We start from the raw sequence: 20,962 nt of genomic DNA on the forward strand, positions 1-20,962 counted from the left end.
GTCCCTACATTCTCCTACCACCTACCTATACTAGTGGCAATTTATAATGGCCAATTTACCTACCAACCTGCAAGTCTTTTGGTTTGTGGGAGGAAACCAGAGCACCCGGAGAAAACCCACGCAGACACTGGGAGAACTTGCAAACTCCACACAGGCAGTACCCAGAATTGAACCCGGGTCGCTGGAGCTGTGAGGCTGCGGCCGCCCTCTGTGGTGACCAGAACTGTACACAATACTCCAGCTGTGGCCTAACTAGCGTTTTATACAGCTCCATCATAACCTCCCTGCTCTTATATTCTATGCCTCGGCTAATAAAGGCAAATATCCCATATGCTTTCCTAACCACCTTATCTCCCTGTGCTGCTACCTTCAGTGATCTATGGACAAGTACACCAAGGTCCCTCTGTACTTCCTAGGATCCTACCATCCATTGTATATTCCCTTGCCTTGTTAGTCCTCCCAAAATGCATCACCTCACACTCTCAGTATGAAATTCCATTTGCCACTGCTCCGCCCATCTTACCAGCCCATCTATATCATCCTGTAATCTAAGGCTTTCCTCCTCACTACTTACAACACCACTTTTCCCTTTCACAAAACCATGTTGACCCTGCCTGATTACCATGAATTTTTCTAAATGCCCTGCTAAAACAACTTTATTAACAGCTAACATTTTCTAACATTTCATTTGATACCATGATTCGCGAGATTCACTCAATCACATCAACATGGCTGCTGCTACATATCGCACAAATTGATGTTCACTTCCTCCATTCTTCCTTAAATATCACCAGAAAGCAACACTACACGTGCACATTTTCACCACAATTGTGCAATCAGCATCAGGCACAGCCACTTACTTCTTTACTAGATGCATATCGGAAAATACCAGTTGTCGACTCGCACAAAGACCTGAAATACCAGCAGGACTGCATTCTTTAACATTCCTTCAAAGTATGTATATCTTAACTTTCACTCATTCTTTGTGCACTGATGTCACTCTGTATAACAGTGCTAAAAATAAAGCACTTTTCTGTGCTCAGGCAACAAACCTTACTGACAGCTGCAGCCTGAACAAAGGCAGGAAACAGAGGCAATCAATATCTAGAATCGTACAAGATTTCAAACTTAACCTTTTCTGCACTGAGAAAAAAAATTAATTTGCATGCTAGGGAGACAAAAGCTGTAGGATTCATGGTGTAACATTATACCTACAAACAGTACTAAACCAACCCTGTCGAGCAGAATTCCCTGTCAGGGGAACGCAGACACAAAGGCCAAAAAATTAAACTCGCCAGGGACAGAATGCAGTTCGGGAAACCTGACAATGGCTGCACTTGGAGACCAGGAAACCTAGAACACAGAATGCTGGTAACCTGAAAGAGCACACTGCATCCGCTATAGAGAGGCCTATAAATTACACACAGCCCCATCTCACAGCTGCCTCTTATCCACTTACTGACCATCGTTTAATCCCACTCAATCCAAACTTTTCAACAAAGATAAACGCATGTACCTTCTGAACACCCAGCAATGTTCTGGCAGCCCTTCCATTTTTTGCCACAAATTTTTAAGGTTCAAAATATTTTAACAGAATACGTCTTCCTTCACACAGATTACACCACCTTCTCATGTTCCACGCGCCCCAAGGCCCAGCCCAGACAGCCAACCAGATTAGGACTAATGCAATATGCAGTATGATAAACGTGACGAGGTTGTTGCGTTATTCCGGCTACATGTGCTAAAAGGCAGAAAAGTTTCATTTATGGCAGCCAGTCATAAATTGTGGGGCAGGGGATGTCTTAAAACTCTGCCTAGATTATTCAGGAAATAGAATAGTAGCTATCTCCTAACTGGAGTTGGTATATTCATAGTAAAGGACATCAGCCCCCTTCTGCGTTGCAATTTCTATGATCCTATGGCTGTAAAATCAAAAGTACAATTTTTCCAAACAGACGAGTAGAACAAAGAACAGTACAGCACAGGAACAGGCCATTCGGCCCTCCAAGCCTGCGCCGATCTTGATGCCTGCCTAAACTAACACCTTCTGCACTTCCGGGGCCCATATCCCTCTATTCCCTTCCTATTCATATATTTGTCAAGATGTCTCTTAAACGTCACTATCGTATCTGCTTCCACCACCTCCCCTGGCAGCAAGTTCCAGGCACTCACCACCCTCTGTGTAAAAGACTTGCCTCGCACATCCCCTCTAAACTTTGCCCCTCGCACCTTAAACCTATGTCCCCTAGTAACTCTAGAGTCGATGATGTTTAGGTTGGAGAGATTACAGTCATGTAACATAGTTCTTGGCATAAACACATTTCACCATCCAGAAATACTGGGGTGAGCAAAGGCAACAAAATAAGCATGTCCAAATACAGTGCAAGCTTTGACACAAGACAAGTAAACAGAGAAAGGGAAAATGCCTACCTCCCATTGCTGATGGGCTGTGGAGAATGGCGCGAGTGGTCAGACCAGTCTGATCGTTTGTCAGGTGAGCGTGAACGACTGCGCAGTCGTAACCTCTCGTTTGAACGGTTGGAATGATCAGATACTAATGAATGAATTTCTGAAATATCTAACAACAAAATTCACAAGTTATCGTCTTACTACTGAAAAACCCTAAAATGTCAAAGAAACAAATTAACAACTATTCACTGATTTACAAAAATGTCATTCTGCAAACAACATAACATTGTACGTAGCAGAATATTCATGTCACACCTTTATAAGTACCACAAAATGGAGCAAGCAGCAATTGTTCTGATGAAATCCCACAGACCTGAAGCGTTAATGTCATGCTAGGCCCCCAACTGCCAAGAATGAGGTACATTAATTTTGTCATGAACATTGGTTTTAAACTGTTACTGGAGTGAAGAAAGGACTTGTTAAACAGATCAGCAGTGGCTGGAAAGACATCTGCATATTAACAGACGGTGATTGGAAGGACAAAGGACCATTCCCTGACACATTCAACCCTCAATGGACTTTTGATCACCTGGTATTGTATGTAAGAGGAGCATTCCAGAGACTGCTTAGGTGATACAGTCCAAGAGGTGGTCAGACCAGTTAGTCACATGACTAACCTGCTTGGCAACCTGGGTTTTTCTCTGAATTGTACAAATAGTTTGAACTGAGAAAGTCTGTTTGCTCCTGAACTGAGAAGATCGCTCCTGTCTGCTCCCATCTCTTTCTCACAAGCCTCTGAATCCACTGAAGACACATGAATCCCAAGAGAGAAAAGTCTCCTACAGCGAACAAGGTTTTAAGAAGAATACTGAGCCCAAACAAAAAGCAAGATCTACCTACAATCAAGGACTCTACAGTAAGCTCGAACAATCTTAACAAAAGCTCTTCAGATATTGCCTCAAACTTTACCACTTTATTTCTTCTGCTCTTTTCAGTCTCTATTTGCATGCTAGCGTGGGTGTGTCATGTATCCGTAGGCATCAACCGAAGTAGAGTTTAAGTTTAATAAATTTCAACTTTTCTTTAAACCTATGAAATCCTGTTTGTGCTGGTTTCTTTGCCTTATAATTGGAAAGTGGTGAACAAAGATTCACCAAGGGGGAGCTAAAAACATGGTACGTTTAAAATTAAACTCTGTTACGTCAAGACCAGGTGAAGGCTGACAAGGACCCCAAACACCTTTCTCACCAGGTCATAACATTAACTTTGCTTCTCTCTCTACAGATGCTGCCAGACCTGCTGAGTATTTCCAGCACTTTTTCTTTTTATTTCAGCAATTGTTTAAGTCCTTAAGAGAACAATTTGAGCTGTAATAGTGGGTGTGTCCTTCCTGGACTGGCTTATCTATTACAGCTGACAATGAAAGTCAGTGACAGATATCCCAGTGACTGCTCAGTATTGCTCCGATAAGCAGCTAGGTTAATGCACTAAGTTTCTATTCAACGTGTCACTTACATTCAAAGCCAGGAACAGCAGGGAATTACAACACTGTCCTTGCAGGACTATCAGTTCAAACACTAACCGTCTCTTTCAGATGCATTTGCAGAAGGAATGCTGTCATCCAAATCAGGCACGTTAAGGAGAGTAGCTCGCTCATCTCTCTGCACCACCATTTTAAGCTTTCCCTTCGACCTTTCTATTAGTTTCTTTGCGTCTCCCAACGACATGTTTTCTGTAACTGTGCCATTGATCTGTAATGAAACAAAGAATCACAGTTAAGAAAGTCTGGTGCCTATCCACGAATAGCACAGCCCTTATCAGAAGGCAGCAGTCATAGTGGGACAATAGCTTGCTCTATGTAAAAGAAGTTAAAACAGTGCTAATGTTTCTTTGCTCTCCACACTTGATAGCAAGCATTCACTTGAAAATCCAAGGCACTTCCCTTATCAGCATTCTCCCCGAGTGCAACAACCCTATCTTCAATTAGTGCATCATAGGGATTGTTTAAATAGAGTTAGAGTTACAAAGGAATTTGCCAAATTAATTTAACAAATCAAGATGCCATTGTGCGAAACCCAAAGCAGAAGATAAAATTCTGCTCCTTGCTGAACAGTCACTCAACTTGATTGAGATACTTGGTACAAAATGTCAATTTGATAAAGTTGGAACAGTGATGCACAATGCGACACCACAAGACAAAGACACAGACATGCAGCAAGACAAGGGATTTTCGGTTGAGCTTGCACTGTGATAAACAATTTTCAAGTTAAGTAAGGTTTGGTCAAAGTACCTTTTAGTTTGCTGAATGAAATGGTGCCAGCACTTGTCACTGCTAAAAACCTGAAGCACGCTTCTTCACAGCTGGAACTCATTGCAGAAAGACTTTCAGCATGTTCAGCCCAATGTGAATTCCAACATATTGTTCAGAAATACTGTTTGTGTTAGTTTTTCTTTCTAAGTGACTCTTGCTGGAGTATGGCCTCATGAACTCCAGTCACCTTGAAGTAGCTTGCCTAAGTGGTCATCTTTTACATGTCAGAATAGACTGTGAGTGGTAGTCGACTATTTTACTTCACAACTGAATCCAATACTGTTCAGTGCCCAAACTTACCTATAATTAGGAGTGGCACAATAGTGACCAGGAATAGAAATCCTTCAACGTACTTCTCTTCCCTAACTCAAACTGATGCATATTGTGGTTCCTCTCATCGTGCTGAGATCAGCTAACTTAGCAGCCCAGAAATGGAGCGCGAGTGCTGCATGATCTGACTCAGCAACGTAATGAATAAAGTCATGGAGCCAGCAAGAATGCCTATGAGCTTTGCTTAAACAGTTTGTTCTATAAACAGTAAGGGAGCTGGATTCCTTATTAGAGGACACACATTTAAATTATTTTCACACCAGATTGGCATTTATGGGGGACATTTATGAAGTTGTCTAAAGACTGACAGAGGAGTTCCCTTCATTGGACAGAGCAGTAAGCAGGCAGGATTAGTGCTTCCCTGTAGAACCACTCCAACACTGAGCAGGCCATGCCCAGACCATGCACTTTGCAACTTCAAGGTCAGGTGGCAAATCTGAAGGGGAGGGGCATGCTCAAGTTTTTAAGATGGAAATAAAAATGACTAACCTTCAATACTACATCTCCCTCGTGAATGTTGCCGTCCTTGGCTGCCAGCCCTTCTGATGAGATCTCTTTTACAAAAATGTGGCTTGCCAATCGCAGACCATATTCTGTGAAAAACAATGGACAGTAATTCTAAAAACAATATGGACATCTCATAACTTGAATCTTGCTTCATGGAGCAGATACAAGAGCAAAAATTCTTTGGACAAAAGGTTTCCAAAGACCAGCAATCTAAACTGGATTTGTGCAGGAATGTATTACCCAGGTCAGGATGTTGGGTGAAGACAAAATCACTTTGGTTCTGTTGCTCTAATGGTGAATAGCTGTCCTAACTCACCACAAACAATGGGCCTTTAAATTCTTTGCAGCTGTTCAGATTAACTCATCTCATTCATACTTGATACTGGGTGCATATAGTGATAGCAGCAAGAGGTGGACACTTGCTCTTGCAATACTACAGAAAGCGTTAGCACAGCTTGTGTCATTCAGTAATCAATGTCTGTATCCCCAACCTGGCTTTCAGACGGCTTTTATGGCGGGATTGTCTTATGAGGAGAGATTGCATAAACTGGGCCTGTATTCTCTAGAGTTTAGAAGAACGAGAGGTGATCTCATTGAAACTTACAAAATTCTTACAGGAAATGACAAGGTAGTTGTGGCTAGGATGTTTCCTCTGGCTGGTGAGTCTAGAACCAGGGGACACAGTCTCACAATAAGGGCAGGCTGTTTAAGACTGAGATGAGGAGGAATTTTTTTACTCAGAGGATGGTGAATCTTTGGAATTCTCTACCCGAGGGCTGTGGAAGGTTAATCATTGAACATGTTGAAGACAGAAATCGATAGGATTATGGACACTAATGACATCAAGGGATATGGGGATAATGAGGGAAAATGGCATAGAGGTAGATGATCAGCCATGATCTGTTTGAAAGCAGAAGCTCAATGGGCTGAATGGCCTACTCCTGCTCCTATTCCCTATGATCCTAGGCATGTTCCGAACAGCTCTTTTAGCTGCCACTTTAGTGATGCACTAGAGATCCAGGAGAGCAGAGATTAAGCATCGACGTTTGACCCCTGAGCCACTCTCCCCTTTTTAATGTACTCAAGTGGCATCAGAGTCATGAAGAATTCGGTCCCAGGCAGAGTTCAGGATGTTGGGTGAAGACAAAATCACTTTGGTTATGTTGCTGTAATGGTGAATAGCTGTCCTACTTCACCACAAACACTGGGCCTTTAGTGAGTACCAAGAACAACTGATGCCCAATTTTATGACCAGCCTATGTTTGATACTTGCATCCATTCTCCATTGAATTTTCCCTTCCAAGAGTCCACATTGAATGTGCCAGGTGACAGTCTTGTCCTACAGTTTAGATTACTACCTCGGATTATTCTTGGTATTCAGCCAACATATCATGCTCCCCCTACCCACCCCACCCAATGCTCGCCCATCAAGAAAGCACGAGCTGGGGACTGATTCTAAAGGCACCAGTCATGTTTAAATGCTGTGCTGTGATGGACATTTACCATGTATGAGCGAAAATGGTAAATGTTGACATTATATTTAACAGTGAAGGGAATCACAGCCAAGCATAAACCTGGTGTCACCTGTTACGCGAGAACATTTTCCAGCAATGGTTAGTGGATCAGAATAGCCAACCATGATTCTCCCTCCAGCTCCAGTTATTGAGCTTGTGTGGGAGTTCTGGAGGATAATTCCCATTTTAGCTCAAGTAACGCTAAAATGATTTATCTACAGTACATATGACATTCAGCATCTAAAATCACACTGTTGGCAAAACTGAAACATACAGCCACAAGACACATCCTGTCTAATAACCAGATTGACATTCATATGAAAAAGTTAATTCTTTTTCTTTTGCAAAATTTTCAGTTAGACCAACGTCCCTGAATATCTCATAAGATCCGCTAAACTGCTAAACCTCAGCACACAAGTTAGCATAACGATACAGCCATTTGTATTTTCCTGATGAGAACACACCTTCACTCTTCCTCGATTTTACCAATGTCACTTTGATAGGTTTTGGTGAAAGATTTGATACCGATTGTCGCTCTGATCTTGGTGACAAGCTTCTCTCTCTATCGTCCCCCCTCCTCTCACTCCTCCTCCCACTATAAGGACTTGGCCCACTCCGTCCACTTTTACGATCATAAACTTCTTCTTCCTCATAACTATCATCCTCGGGCTCTGAAATGGGCTGTCGATCTGGCTCCAATCTTGATACTGGCATCTGAATTTTTCGTTTCCTCCTGATTGTCTGGAAGCATCAAAAAATAAAACATCAGAATGAGTTCTTACTTTTTCCATTTTTACTAATTTCCATTGAAATTCCTGTAGCTGTTGCTTGGTGGATAGCACTGTCGACTCAGACACAAGATTGTGGGTTCAAGTCCCACTCCAAAGAATAATTCAGGCTGACACTCCAGTGCAGTACTGAGGGAGTGCTGCATTGTCGGAGGTGCCGTCTTTTGGGTGAGATGTTAAAACGAGGTCGAGTATGTTCTCTCAGGTGGGTGCAAAAGATACCATGTCCAATATTCTAATAATCCTGACCAACACTTATCCCTCAACCAACACTTAAAAACATGTGATCTAGTTGCTTATCAAATTGCTGTTTGCGAGATCTTGCAGTACGTAAATAGAGTGCCTTGTTTCCTACATTACTGCACTTTCACGATACTTCACTGGCTGTAAAGCATTTTTTGATATCCTGAGGTCGTGAAAGCATGATATAAACACAACTTTGTTCTTTAATTTGTAACTATCCCTGTCATTTTAAAAGAACAGCTTATTTGCATAATTTAAAGCTTTTTTCTATGGGTGGGTGGGGGGAAAAATCACAACATTTGGCAAGTTGTGCCAGGAAATGGAACACTCTTCATTTCAGGCAGTTTGTGCATCATATAATCCCAGATCACGCAGAGTTAAACTCCCACTGCTCTGCTCCTATTATTTGCCTCAGCCCCAGAATAGCACCTCTATAGTGCCCCCATTGCCATTGTTTCAACACCAACCATCTGTCTCAGGCACAATGGCACAGATTAACAAATGAGAGAAAGTTGTGTGCTTAGGCCCATGATCACTGGGATGAGGTTGGGGAGTCCAGGATTTCTACACACAAAGGGGGTGGGGGAGAAATTTGGAACTCTGCCACAAATGACAATTGATGCTAAATCAACTGTAAATTTTAAATTTGATATTGATAGATTGCTGTTAGTCAAAGGGATATGGAGCAAAGGCAGATACATGGATAATAAAAGCAAAATACTGCAGATGCTGGAAATCTCAAATAAAAATAGAAAATGCTGGAAATACTCAGCAGGTCTGGCAATATCTGTGGAGAGAGAAGCAGAGTTAATGTTTCAGGTCGGTGATCTTTCATCAAACTGGCAAAAGTTAGAAATGCAATAGGTTTTAAGCAAATAAAGCGGGAGTGGGGCAAAATATAACAAAAGAGGTGTTGATAGGACAGAGGGTCACCGAGAATAACTGACAAGGTGGTAATGGAGCAAAGGCAAAGGGTATGTTAATGGCATGGTGAAAGACAAAGCGTTAGTGCAGAGAGGGTGTTAAATGACTCAAAAGCACAAACATGGAAAAAAGAGTGGGCAGGCACATGGTTAAAAAATGATGAAACAAGCTAAAATAAAATAAAAAATAAAATAAAAATTAAAAAGGGGGCCAGTCATGCTCTGAAATTATTGAACTCAATGTTCAGTCCGGCAGGCTGTAGTGTGATTATCGGTAAATGAGATGCTGTTCCTTGAGCTTGCGTTGATGTTCACTGGAACACTGCAGCAAGCCCAGGACAGAGATGTGGGCATGAGAGCAAGGGGGGGGTGAGGAGTGTTGAAATGGCAAGTGACAGGGAGCTCAGGGTCATGTTTTCGGACTGAGCGGAGGTGTTCCGCAAAGCGGTCACCCAATTTGGTCTTCCCAATGTAAAGGAGACCACATTGTGAGCAGCGAATACAGTGTTACAGTATACTGAATGGAAAGTAGTACAAGTAAATTGCTGCTTCACCTGAAAGGATTGTTTGGGGCCTTGGATAATGAGAGAGCAGGTAAATGGGCAGGTACTACACCTCCTGCAATTGCAGGTGAAGGTGCCGTGGGAAGGGGATGAGGTATCAGGGGTAATGGAGGAGTGGACAAGGGTGTCGAGGAGGAACAATCCCTTCGGATTGGGGAGGGGAGGGGAGGGGAAGATGCCTTTGGTAGTGGCATCAAACTGGACGTGACGGAAATGGCGGAGGATGATCCTTTGGATGTGGAGGCTGGTGGGGTGGAAAGTGAGGTCAAGGGGAACTCAGTTCTGGGAGGGAGGAGAAGGGGCGAGGGTAGAGGTGCGGGAAATGGGCCAGACACGGTTGAGGGCCCTGTCAACCACAGTGGAGGGGGACACCTCGGTTGAGGTAAAAGGAAGACATATCAGAAGCACTGTTGTGGAAGGTTGTATCGTCAGAGCAGATGCGTCGGAGATGGAGAAACTGAAAGAATGGAATGGAGTCCTTACAGGAGGCAGGGTGTGAGGAAGTGTAGTCGAGGTAGCTGTGGGAGTCGGTGGGTTTCTCATGAATAATAGTGGACAGCTATCCCCAGAGATGGAGACAGAGAAGTCAAGGAAGGGAAGTGTTGGAGAAGGTTCATGTAAAGGTGAGAGAAGGGTGGAAACTGGAAGCAAAGTTGATAAAGTTTTCCAGTTCGGGGCGGAAGCAGGAAATGGCACCAATAAAGTCATCAATGTAGTGGAAAAAGAGGTGGGGCAGGGGGCCTGAGTAGGACTGGAATGTTCGACATATCCCACAAAAACACAGGCATAACTAGGACCTATGCGGGTATCCATAGCAACACCTTTTACTTGAAGGAAGTGAGTGGAGTTGAAGGAGAAGTTGTTCAATGCGAGAACAAGTTCAGCCAGGCGGAGGAGGGTGGTGGTGGGTGGGGACTGGTTGGGCCTCTGTTCAAGGAAGAAGCGGAGAGCCCTTAAACCATCATGGTGGGGGATGGAGGTGTAAACAGATTGAACGTCCATAGTGAGGGGGAGGCGGTTGGGGCCAGGAAAATGGAAATTGCCAAAATGACGAGCGGCGTCAGAAAAGTCACAGATGTATGTGGGAAGAAACTGGACCAAGGGAGAATAGATAGTCAAGATAGGAAGAAATAAGTGCAATGGGGCAGGAACAGGCTGAAACGATGGGTCTGCCAGGACTGTCCTGTTTGTGGATTTTAGGAAGGAGGTAGAAGCAGGCTGTATGCGGTTGTGGGACTATGAGGTTGGAAGCTGTAGAGGGAAGATCTCGAGACGAGATGAGGTCAGTGACAGTCCTGCGGATAGTAGCTTGATTTTCGGTGGTGGGGTCATGGTCCAGGGGGAGTTAGGAAGTGTCTGAGGGTTGGTGCTCAGCCTCTGCAAAGTAGAGGTCGGTACGCCAGACAACAGCATCACCCTTGTCTGCAGGTTTGATCACAATGTCAGAGTTAGACCTGAGAGTACGGAGTGCAGCAAGTTCAGAGGGAGACAGGTTAGTGTGAGGGGGGCAGAAAAATTGAGATGGCCGATGTCTCACCAATAATTTTCAGTAAAAAGATCAAGAGCAGGTAAGAGGCCAGAGGGAGGGGTCCAGGTGGAGGGAGAATGCTGGAGGCGGGTGAATGGGTCTGCTGGTCGGGGCAAGGACCCTTGGTCAAAGAAGTGAGGCCGGAGGTGAAGGCGACAGAAGAAGAGCTCAACGTCATGCTGAGTGGGAAAATCACTGAGGTGGGGGCGTAAGGGGATAAAACTGAGTCCTTCGCTGAGTACAGAACTTTCAGCGTCAGAGGGGAAGGTCAGAGGGTATTGTGAATACACGGCAAAGGGTCAGATCAGAAGGGATGGGAACAGAGGAAAGTGAAGGTGAAGAAGGATCTGGAGGGGCATTTGACCCCATCAGCTGCTGGAGTTTGCGTTCCTCAACTGCTGAAAGGAAGAAAAAAAGTTTTTGTTAATGCGTCGGATAAGACGAAGGATGAAACGAAACTACAGAGTAGAACAGCTTTGAGATAAGGTGAGGCGGTACTTCTGGAGAGAGAGGTTCAGTGTGTACATGTGGCAGCACATGGTACTGAATGTGGATCTCAGGATGCGGCGAGAACAGCAGTCCGAGGAATGTTGTATTGCTCAGAAATACCTATAATCCTGAGTGGATTCAAAACATCCACTACCAAACATCAAGCTACTGTCCACAGGACTGTCACTGACCTCATCTCTTCCGGAGATCTCCCCTCTACAGCTTCCAGCCTCATAGTCCCACTATCCTGGACAGCCCGTTTCTACGTCCTTACTAAAATCCACAAACAACACTGTCCTGGGAGACCCATCGTTTCAGCCTGCTCCTGCCCCACTGAACATATTTCTTCCTATCTCGACTCTATCTATTCTTCCCTGGTCCAGTCTCTTCCCACCTACATCCGGGACTCTTCGGCCCTAACCGCCTCCTCTTCAGTACAGACGTCCAATCTCTCCACAGCTCCTTCCCCCACCAGGATGGTTTGAGGGCTCTCTGCTTCTTCCTTGAACAGAGGCCCAACCAGTCCCCATCCACCACCACCCTCCTCCGCCTGGCTGAACTTGTTCTCACATTGAACAACTTCTCCTTCAACTCCACTCACTTCCTTCAAATAAAAGGTATTGCTATGGATACCCGCATGGGTCCTAGTTATGCCTGTGTTTTTGTGGGATATGTCGAACATTCCTTGTTCTAGTCCTACTCAGGCCCCCTCCCCCAACTCTTCTTCCACTACATTAATGAATGTATTGGTGCTGCTTTCTACTCCCGCCCCGAACTGGAAAACTTTATCAACTTTGTTTCCAATTTCCATCTTTCTCTCACCTTTATATGGTCCATTTCCGACACTTCCCTTCCTCGACTTCTCGGTCTCCATCTCTGGGGATAGGCTGTCTACTAATACACATTATAAGCCCATGACTCCCACAGCTACCTCGACTACACTTCTTCACACCCTGCCTCCTGTAAAGACACCAATCCATTCTTTCAGTTTGTCCGTCTTCGACGCATCTGCTCGGACATTGCAACCTTCCACAACAGCGCTTCTGATATGTCTTCCTTTTCCCTCAGCCGAAGATTCCCCCTCACTGTGGTTGACAGGACCCTCAACCACGTCCGGCCCATTTCCCGCATCTGTACCCTCACCCCTTCCCCTCCCTCCCAGAACCGCAACAGTGTTCCCCTTGTCCTCACTTTCCACCCCACCAGCCTCCACGTCCAACTGATCAACCTCCGCATTTCGGTCACCTCCAGCGTGATGCCACTACCGAACTCATCTTCCCCTCCCCTCCCGTAAGCATTCCGAAGGGATAGTTTCCTCCTCAACACTTTGGTCCACTCCACTACCCCGGACACCTCAACTCCTTCCCACTGCACCTCCTGCAATCGCAGGAGGTGTAATACCTGCCCTTTTACCTCCTCTCTCACTACCCAAGGTCCCAAACAATCCTTTCAGGTGAAGCAGCAATTTACTTGTACTTGTTTCAATTTAGTGTACTGTATTCGCTGCTTGCAATGTGGTCTCCTCTACACTGAGAAGACCAAACGCAGACTGGGTGATCGCTTTGCCGAACACCTTTGCTCAGTCCGAAAACATGACCCTGAGCTTCCTGTCGCCGGCCATTTCAACACACATCCCTAATCTCATGCCCACATCACTGTCCTGGGATTGCTGCAGTGTTCCAGTGAACATCAACACAAGCTCGAGGAACAGCATCTCATTTACCGATTAGGCACACTACAGCCTACCGGACTGAACATTGAGTTCAATAATTTCAGAGCATGACTGGACCCCCTTTTTTATTTTTATTTTATTTCAGTTTGTTTCATCATCCATTTTTTAACCATGTGCCTACCCACTGTTTTTTTTCATGTTTGTGCTTTTGGCCAGGGCTGTTCATTATTCTGTCATTTAACACATCTCTGCACTAACGCTTTGTCTTTCACCACACCATTAACACACCCTTTGCCCCATGACCTTCTTACTGGTTATTCTCAGTGACCCTCTGTCCTGTCAACATCTTCCCTTTTGTTAACTTTTTCTCCAGGCCCGCTTTATTTGCTTAAAACCTATTACATTTCTAACCTTTGCCAGTTCTGATGAAAGGTCACCGACCTGAAACGTTAACTCTGCTTCTCTCTCCACAGATGCTGCAAGACCTGAGTATTTCCAGAATTTTTTGTTTTTATGGCGGATATATGGAGTTAGATTGCAGATCAGCTATAATCTCATTGGTGGCAGAACAGATTGGAGGGGTACTCCTGATCCTATGCTCCCACAGCCAGAAGATAGTCATCCCAGCAGTCTGGACTGGAGCACAGGTCCCAGAGGTCTAACACCAGCTGTACCACATTGCATTTTTTTAAAAACACAAGCTGAAGAATAACAAGTTTAAAAAAAATTAGAAAATGGAGAACCATTGCAGAGTCTTATTAAAAATACAAGCTATAAAACAACCTTCCAACTTTATCGATGTGATATATTGAGAAAACACTGGTTCCCAATGAAGAATAAGCTACCTGTGCTGGGCTGTGGTAGGTAGCATTATCAATCAGTTCACATTATACCAATGCAGAGAGAGGGAGAGGAGGTTGAACTTTTAAGTTTGAATAAACAGAAGTGAACAGAATAGTGCATTAGCAACATCCTCACGCACACAGGCTGCATTGCGCAATTTCAGTAGCCGACAGTTCCAACTGTATGGTTGAAAGATCTAAAAAAAAAAGTAGTTCTGACAGAGTAGAAATTTGAAATGCTAACCTATCTTTTCTCTTTACAGATGCTATATACTTTTGTCATTTATTTTCATTTTAGAGTCAGAGTTATACAGCACAAATACAGGCCCTTCAGCCCATCGTGTCTATACCGGCCATACAACACCCAACCATTCTAATCCCATATTCCTGCACTTGACCCATAGCCTTGTATGCTATGGCGTTTCAAGTGGTCATCTAAATACTTCTTAAATGTTGTGAGGGTTCCTGCCTCCACCACCTCTTCAGGCAGTGCGTTCCAGATTCCAACCACCCTCTGGGTAAAAAAATGTTTCTTCAAATCTCCCCTAAACCTCCTGCCCCTTACCCTAAGTCTATGCCCCTTGGTTCTTGACACCTTCACTAAGGCAAAAAGTTTCCTCCTATCGAACCTATCAATGCCCCTCATAATTTTGTATACCTCAATCACGTCCCCCCCCTCAGCCTTCTCTGCTCTAAGGAAAACAACCCTATCCTTTTCAGTTTCTCTTCATAGCTGAAATGCTCCAGCCCAGGCAACATCCTGGTGAATTTCCTCTGCACCCTCTCCAGTGCAATCACATCCTTCCTACGTGATTTTGTTTGAAAGAAACCAACGTCCTGAACTAAACCCATTCCTTGTTTAAGATAAATGCTTGGTAGAGTTGCAGTGTAACATACTTTGGTTTTTACCAACTGGATTTATTAAATACTGGACTGCGCACAACCCCTGCATTTCCATACGACTGACAGAAACAGAACTGTTAAATAAAGATGTTCTTGGGACAATCATCATTCTTTCATTTTATCTTGGGTTTTGTAACCTGACAAATAGAAAACAAAATAACCTTACACTTCAAAGTGCTCTGCACAATATGCCCATCAATAATGAAAAAACTTTAAATTATCAGGTGAATCCAATCTTTTTCCATGCTGGTCCATGTTATCTTTTTAATGCAGTGCCAGTTTTCACTACACTCATTGTCTAAACAGAATCAAACCCTGTACTTCCACTTACAATTTTTGCATTCTTTCCACTTTTCCGTAGCTGTTGAACAGCAAAAGCGTGTTCCACGTTATCCATTGAAACTCCATTCACCATCGCAACCCGGTCATTCTCACTGCAAGGGAAACAAGACTTGAACTGATCCCAATGGTAGTGTACCCCCCCAGTAACAAACCATTTTATAGATGGCTACGAATATAATCTATGTCCTCCAGCATCTTATGTTTTCTACCTGCACATGCAATTGTGTTTTTTTGTTTAGCATCCTTATAAATCAGAAATACTTGTAACAATGGACTTTTCAAGGCCATTTCTGGGGACAGATGACAAGACGTCAACCTTCAATTTGTTTAATTAAGTCTTCAGAGTCATACTTCAGTTAAATGAGGCAAGTTAGCATTCATGGATGAAACACAAGCTCTCTAATGCCAACCCAAACATTCTTTTAAAAATAATTGTTTGTAGAGGGACTTTTATATCAATTTCAACCGAAGCATGTTTGATGGTAACACTTCATAACAATAATGCAGAAATGTTGCATTTCCCCAGATATTTGATGAGCACAGCCCATCATGGAGTCATTTACGGCACTGGTGGCAGCCATTCGGCCCATCAAGTCCATGCCGGCAAAGTTAGCCTACAGCAGATTTTTCTAATCTCCAACATATCACTTGTACGTAAGCGTCTCTTCTCTGTATTAAGATTCTTTTAACAGCCGTGCACCTCGTGTAAAAGGGTGTTGGGGGGGGGGGGGTGACAAAGGTGGATTATAATGAATAAAATAGTCAAAAGTATATTGGTGAATCTCATTTTTAGTGGTAACTGAATAATAAGGCAACACACACATGATCAGGCAGTAGGAGAGGGGAAGATAGAGTGGTTATGTCGACTTACTGCAGCAATCCTTCAGCAGGGCCTCCTTTCAAAACATCTGAAATTACAATAGAAGTTTCCCCGCTCTGAAAATGTGGGTTATCTTTTCCTCCTGATATTGCAATTCCAAACCCAAATCCAGGAGCCTAAAGTTAAATGAAAAGGCACAGGTTACTTATATTGACTTGCAACCAAGATTAAAAAGCCAATGAAAAATACACAAACTAGAAATGTTCATAATGTCAACTAATCCAAGTATAACTTATCTGTGCCTACAATTACCTGTAATCTTTCCTGCATCCCCGAATGAATACAGAACCACTTTGCTACATTATCTTGTTGATGGGTTGAACACTGAATGTTGTTCCCTGAGGTGCACCACAACACAGTCCATGAATGAAAGGGTGACAGCACCACTATCCCTTTTTCCCAGTGTCTTTCCAAGTGGGTTTTCCTCTTCATTCACATTTACTTTTCCAAACACAGAGTTCCCTCCCATCTCTTTTTAACCATTCCTTACCCACAGAATTTATATGACTCAAACACCTAAGCCACAGAATTGATATCAAAAAAGATGGCCTGGCAGAACTTTGAAAGTGGGAAAGGAAAAACAAGGATAAAAGCAAAATACTGCGGATGCTGGAAATCTGAAATAAAAACAAGAAATGCTGGAGTCACTCAGCAGGTCTGGCAGCATCTGTGGAAAGAGAAGCAGAGTTAACGTTTCGGGTCAGGTCCGAAGAAGGGTCACTGACCCGAAACGTTAACTCTGCTTCTCTTTCCACAGATGCTGCCAGACCTGCTGAGTGATTCCAGCATTTCTTGTTTTTATGAAGGAAAAACAAGCATTGCATCACAAGATGCTTCTACAGCGGTGCTCATTCAATTTGAAATATAGAAGTACAGCATCTGATCATTGGCTCCCCTCATTTACATTGTTAAAACAAGCTATCATCGCAGACTCATTTTTTCATGCTGATCTACTGAGAGGTAGAAAAAGCAGTGGAAGCTCAATGACCATCTTCCAGTTTTGCACTGTGTGTTCCCACAGGTATGGCAAACAGGAGTTAGTCAAAGACTACATTCAGCTTTCCAAGGTGGCACAGTGGTTAGCACCGCAGCCTCACAGCTCCAGCGACCCGGGTTCAATTCTGGGTACTGCCTGTGTGGAGTTTGCAAGTTCTCCCTGTGTCTGCGTGGGTTTCCTCCGGGTGCTCCGGTTTCCTCCCACAGCCAAAAGACTTGCAGGTTGATAGGTAAATTGGCCATTATAAATTGCCCCTAGTATAGGTAGGTAGTAGGGGAATATAGGGACAGGTGAGGATGTGATAGGAATATGGGATTAGTGTAGGATTAGTATAAATGGGTGGTTAATGGTCGGCACAGACTCGGTGGGCTGAATGGCCTGTTTCAGTGCTGTATCTCTGAATCTAAAAAAAATCTAAAATCTTTCAAACGATTTTCGTATTCTGTAGTTACCATGGTAATGTTTAGGGCTACAATCCATTCCACTGTACATTTTTATTTATTTTATTTAGAGATACAGCTCTGAAACAGGCCCTTCGGCCCAACGAGTCTGTGCCGACCATCAACCACCCATTTATACTAACCCTACAGTAATCCCATATTCCCTAACACCTACCTACACTAGGGGCAATTTACAATGGCCAATTTACCTATCACCTGCAAGTCTTTGGTTGTGGGAGGAAACCAGAGCAGCTGGCGAAAACCCACACGGTCACAGGGAGAACTTGCAAACTCCGCACAGGCAGTACCCAGAATCGAACCCGGGTCGCTGGAGCTGTGAGGCTGCGGTGCTAACCACTGTGCCACCCTAAGGTAAAAGGGCTGAAAACCATTTCAAACTTGTTGCACTGGCAGAAAAGACTTGAACATGATGGCTATACATTTGGAAAACCAAAGTTTTACTTGAGGTTGGCCAAGAAGGAAGCAAAAACAAATGAATTTACTAGTGTTAAGCATGACAAAGATGCCAAAGACTTAGTCAAGTAACATCTTAGCAGAGACACCACTGCAGAGTCTGAAATGCAAAATATGTCTAAAATTCTACTTCAGACTGGAATCAGCAACTGAAACTATTCCAGTTAGCCCGACAGAGCATAATAGGTCAAATGTCTTGAACCTCTCCCATTTTAACAAGTATGAAGTTCATTGGGGGATGTACAATAGGATGCAGTAGATCATTAGGTATTCATAAGGTTTACCAACATTAGTAAGGTTTACTAACATTAGTAAGGTTTACTGGTAGTAGTAAGGTTATTAACTGATAAATAAAGGAATGGCAGGGCTTCTCCAACCTCTAGAGCACGTCGTGTGCTATGTAGCAACTGCAGGATGCTTCTCGAATCCAGGATAACCATATATGTGCAGGAAATGTCGTCCATTGCAGCAGCTTGAGCTCCGGGTTTCGGAACTTCAGCAGCAGCTGGCAACACGACGGTGCATCCGCAAGGATGAGAGATTCGTGAATAGCACGTTTATAGATCTTGTCACTCCACAGCTTAAGAGTATGCAGGGAGAAAGGGAATGGGTGACTGCCAGACAGTCAAGAGAGAACAGGCAGGTAGTGCAGAATATTCCTGACTGCCTCTCAATCTCCAACAGGTATTCAATTGTGAATACTGAGGAAGGTGATGGTTCATCTAGGGAGTGCAGCCAGAGCCAAGACCATGGCACCATGGGTGGCTCAGCTGCACAGGGGGGGCACAAGGAAGACCGGAAGATCAATAGTGATAGGATATTCAATAGTCAGGGGAACAGCAGGCGTTTCTGTGGCCAGAGATGTGAATCCAGGATGGTGTGTTGCCTCCCTGGTGCCAGGGTCAAAGATGTCACTGAGCAGCTGCACAGCATCCTGAGTGGGGAGGATGAACAGCCAGCAGTCGTGGTCCACATTGCTACCAACGACAGATAGAAAGAGGGACATGGTCCTGTGGAAAGAGTTTAGTGAGCTAGGTACAAATTTAGCAAGCAGGATTCAAAAGTAGCAATCTCTGGATTACTCCCAGTGCCACGCACGAATACAGGAATAGAAGGATAAGACAGATGAATGCATGGCTGGAAAGTTGGTGCAGGAAGGAGGGCTTTAGATTCTTGGGACATTAGGACCGGTTCTGGGGGAGATGGGACGTGCACATGCCGGACGGGTTGCATCTGAACAGAGCCGGGACTGAGTTCCTTGTGGGACATTTGCTAGTGTTGTTGGGGAGGGTTTAAATTATTTTGGCAGGGGAATGGGGACCTGATGGTAGACTCAGTTGGGACAAAATCAGAAATGAAAATGGAAGGCAGAAATGGATGAGTCTGGAAGGTAGAGGAAACAAAGGTTAGAAATTTTTTTTTTTTTTTTAAAGAATTTGGCAGTGCTCAAGGGTATCTACTTCAATGCAAGGGTATAGCAAATAAAGCAGATGAGCTGAGGGCACAGATAAATGTGAGGTTATCCACTTTGGTAGCAAAAACAGGAAGACAGATTATCTGAACGGGTATAAACTGAGAGAGGGGAATATGCAACGAGACCTGGGTGTTCTCGTACAGTAGTCACTCAAGGTAAGCTTGCAGGTGCAACAGGCGGTAAAAAAGACAAATGGTATGTTGGCCTTCATAGCAAGAGGATTCACGTACAGGAGCAGGGATGTCTTGCTGCAATTATACAGGGCCTTGGTGAGGCCACACCTGGAATATTGTGTGCAGTTTTGGTCTCCTTATCTGAGGAAGGACGTTCTTGCTATACAGGGAGTGCAGCGAAGGTTTACCAGACTGATTCCTGGGATGGCGGAATTCTGTGCGAAGAAGGGTCACTGACCCGAAACGTTAACTCTGCTTCTCTTTCCACAGATGCTGCCAGACCTGCTGAGTGATTCCAGCATTTCTTGTTTTTATTTCAGATTTCCAGCATCCACAGTATTTTGCTTTTATTGTCATAGTCTAAGGATACTGGGTAAACCTTTCAGGACTGAGATGGGGAGAAATTCCTTCACCCAGAGAGTTGAGAGCCTGTGGAATTCGCTACCACAGAAAGCGGTTGAGGCCAAAACATTGCATGTTTTCAAGAAGGAGTTAGATATAGCTCTTGAGGCAAAAGGGATCAAAGGATATGGGGCGAAAGTGGGAACAGGTTACTGAGTTAGATGATCAGCCATGATCATAATGAATGGCGAAGCAGGCTCGAAGGGCAGAATGGTCTACTCCTGCTCCTATTTTCTATGTTTCTATAGACACGTGGCAGTATGATATCATAGCTATTACAGAAACATGGCTTAAGGAGGGACAGGAATGGCAGCTCAACACTCCTGGTTACAGGGTTTTCAGATGTGATAGGAAGGGGGATAAGGAGCAGGAGTGACAATTTTGGTCAAATAAATAATTACAGCAATAAGGAGGGATGGTATGTTGGAAAGTTCATCAAATGAGGCCATATGGATTGAGCTAAGGAACAAAAAGGGGCAATCACACTGCTGGGAGTGGCAGAGGGAGATAGAAGAGCAGATATGTCAGAAAATCTTAGAAGTGCAAAAACAATAGGGCAGTAATAGTAGGGGATTCTTCTTCATTGGCCTCCTGGTCTCGGGAGACAATGGGTAAGCACCTGGAGGTGGTCAGTGGTTTGTGAAGCAGCGCCTGGAGTGGTTATAAAGGCCAATTCTAGAGTGATCGACTCTTCCACAGGTGCTGCAGATAAAATTGGTTGTCGGGGCTGTTACACAGTTGGCTCTCCCCTTGCGCTT

General features: G+C 44.1%; 1 protein-coding gene across 8 annotated transcripts in view; it reads right to left on the bottom strand.

Annotated features, from left to right (window-relative positions):
- Positions 1 to 20,962, bottom strand: part of tjp1a (tight junction protein 1a) — a 250,381-nt gene that overhangs the window by 80,407 nt on the left and 149,012 nt on the right. For 7 of the 8 annotated variants that reach the window (XM_068015684.1, XM_068015688.1, XM_068015686.1 and 4 more), the window contains exons 3-8: positions 16,236 to 16,360; positions 15,354 to 15,456; positions 7,536 to 7,812; positions 5,540 to 5,643; positions 3,992 to 4,160; positions 2,431 to 2,578 (exon numbers count right to left, since the gene is read on the bottom strand). In XM_068015684.1, the coding sequence (XP_067871785.1) occupies positions 2,431 to 2,578; positions 3,992 to 4,160; positions 5,540 to 5,643; positions 7,536 to 7,812; positions 15,354 to 15,456; positions 16,236 to 16,360 (926 nt within the window). Of the gene's footprint in view, positions 1 to 860; positions 970 to 2,430; positions 2,579 to 3,991; positions 4,161 to 5,539; positions 5,644 to 7,535; positions 7,813 to 15,353; positions 15,457 to 16,235; positions 16,361 to 20,962 lie in introns of those variants that run through there. The other variant, XM_068015687.1, reaches the window with a different exon arrangement.

Source organism: Heterodontus francisci, chromosome 35 (genome assembly GCF_036365525.1).
Source record: "Heterodontus francisci isolate sHetFra1 chromosome 35, sHetFra1.hap1, whole genome shotgun sequence".
In the NCBI taxonomy this organism is placed as follows: domain Eukaryota; kingdom Metazoa; phylum Chordata; class Chondrichthyes; order Heterodontiformes; family Heterodontidae; genus Heterodontus; species Heterodontus francisci.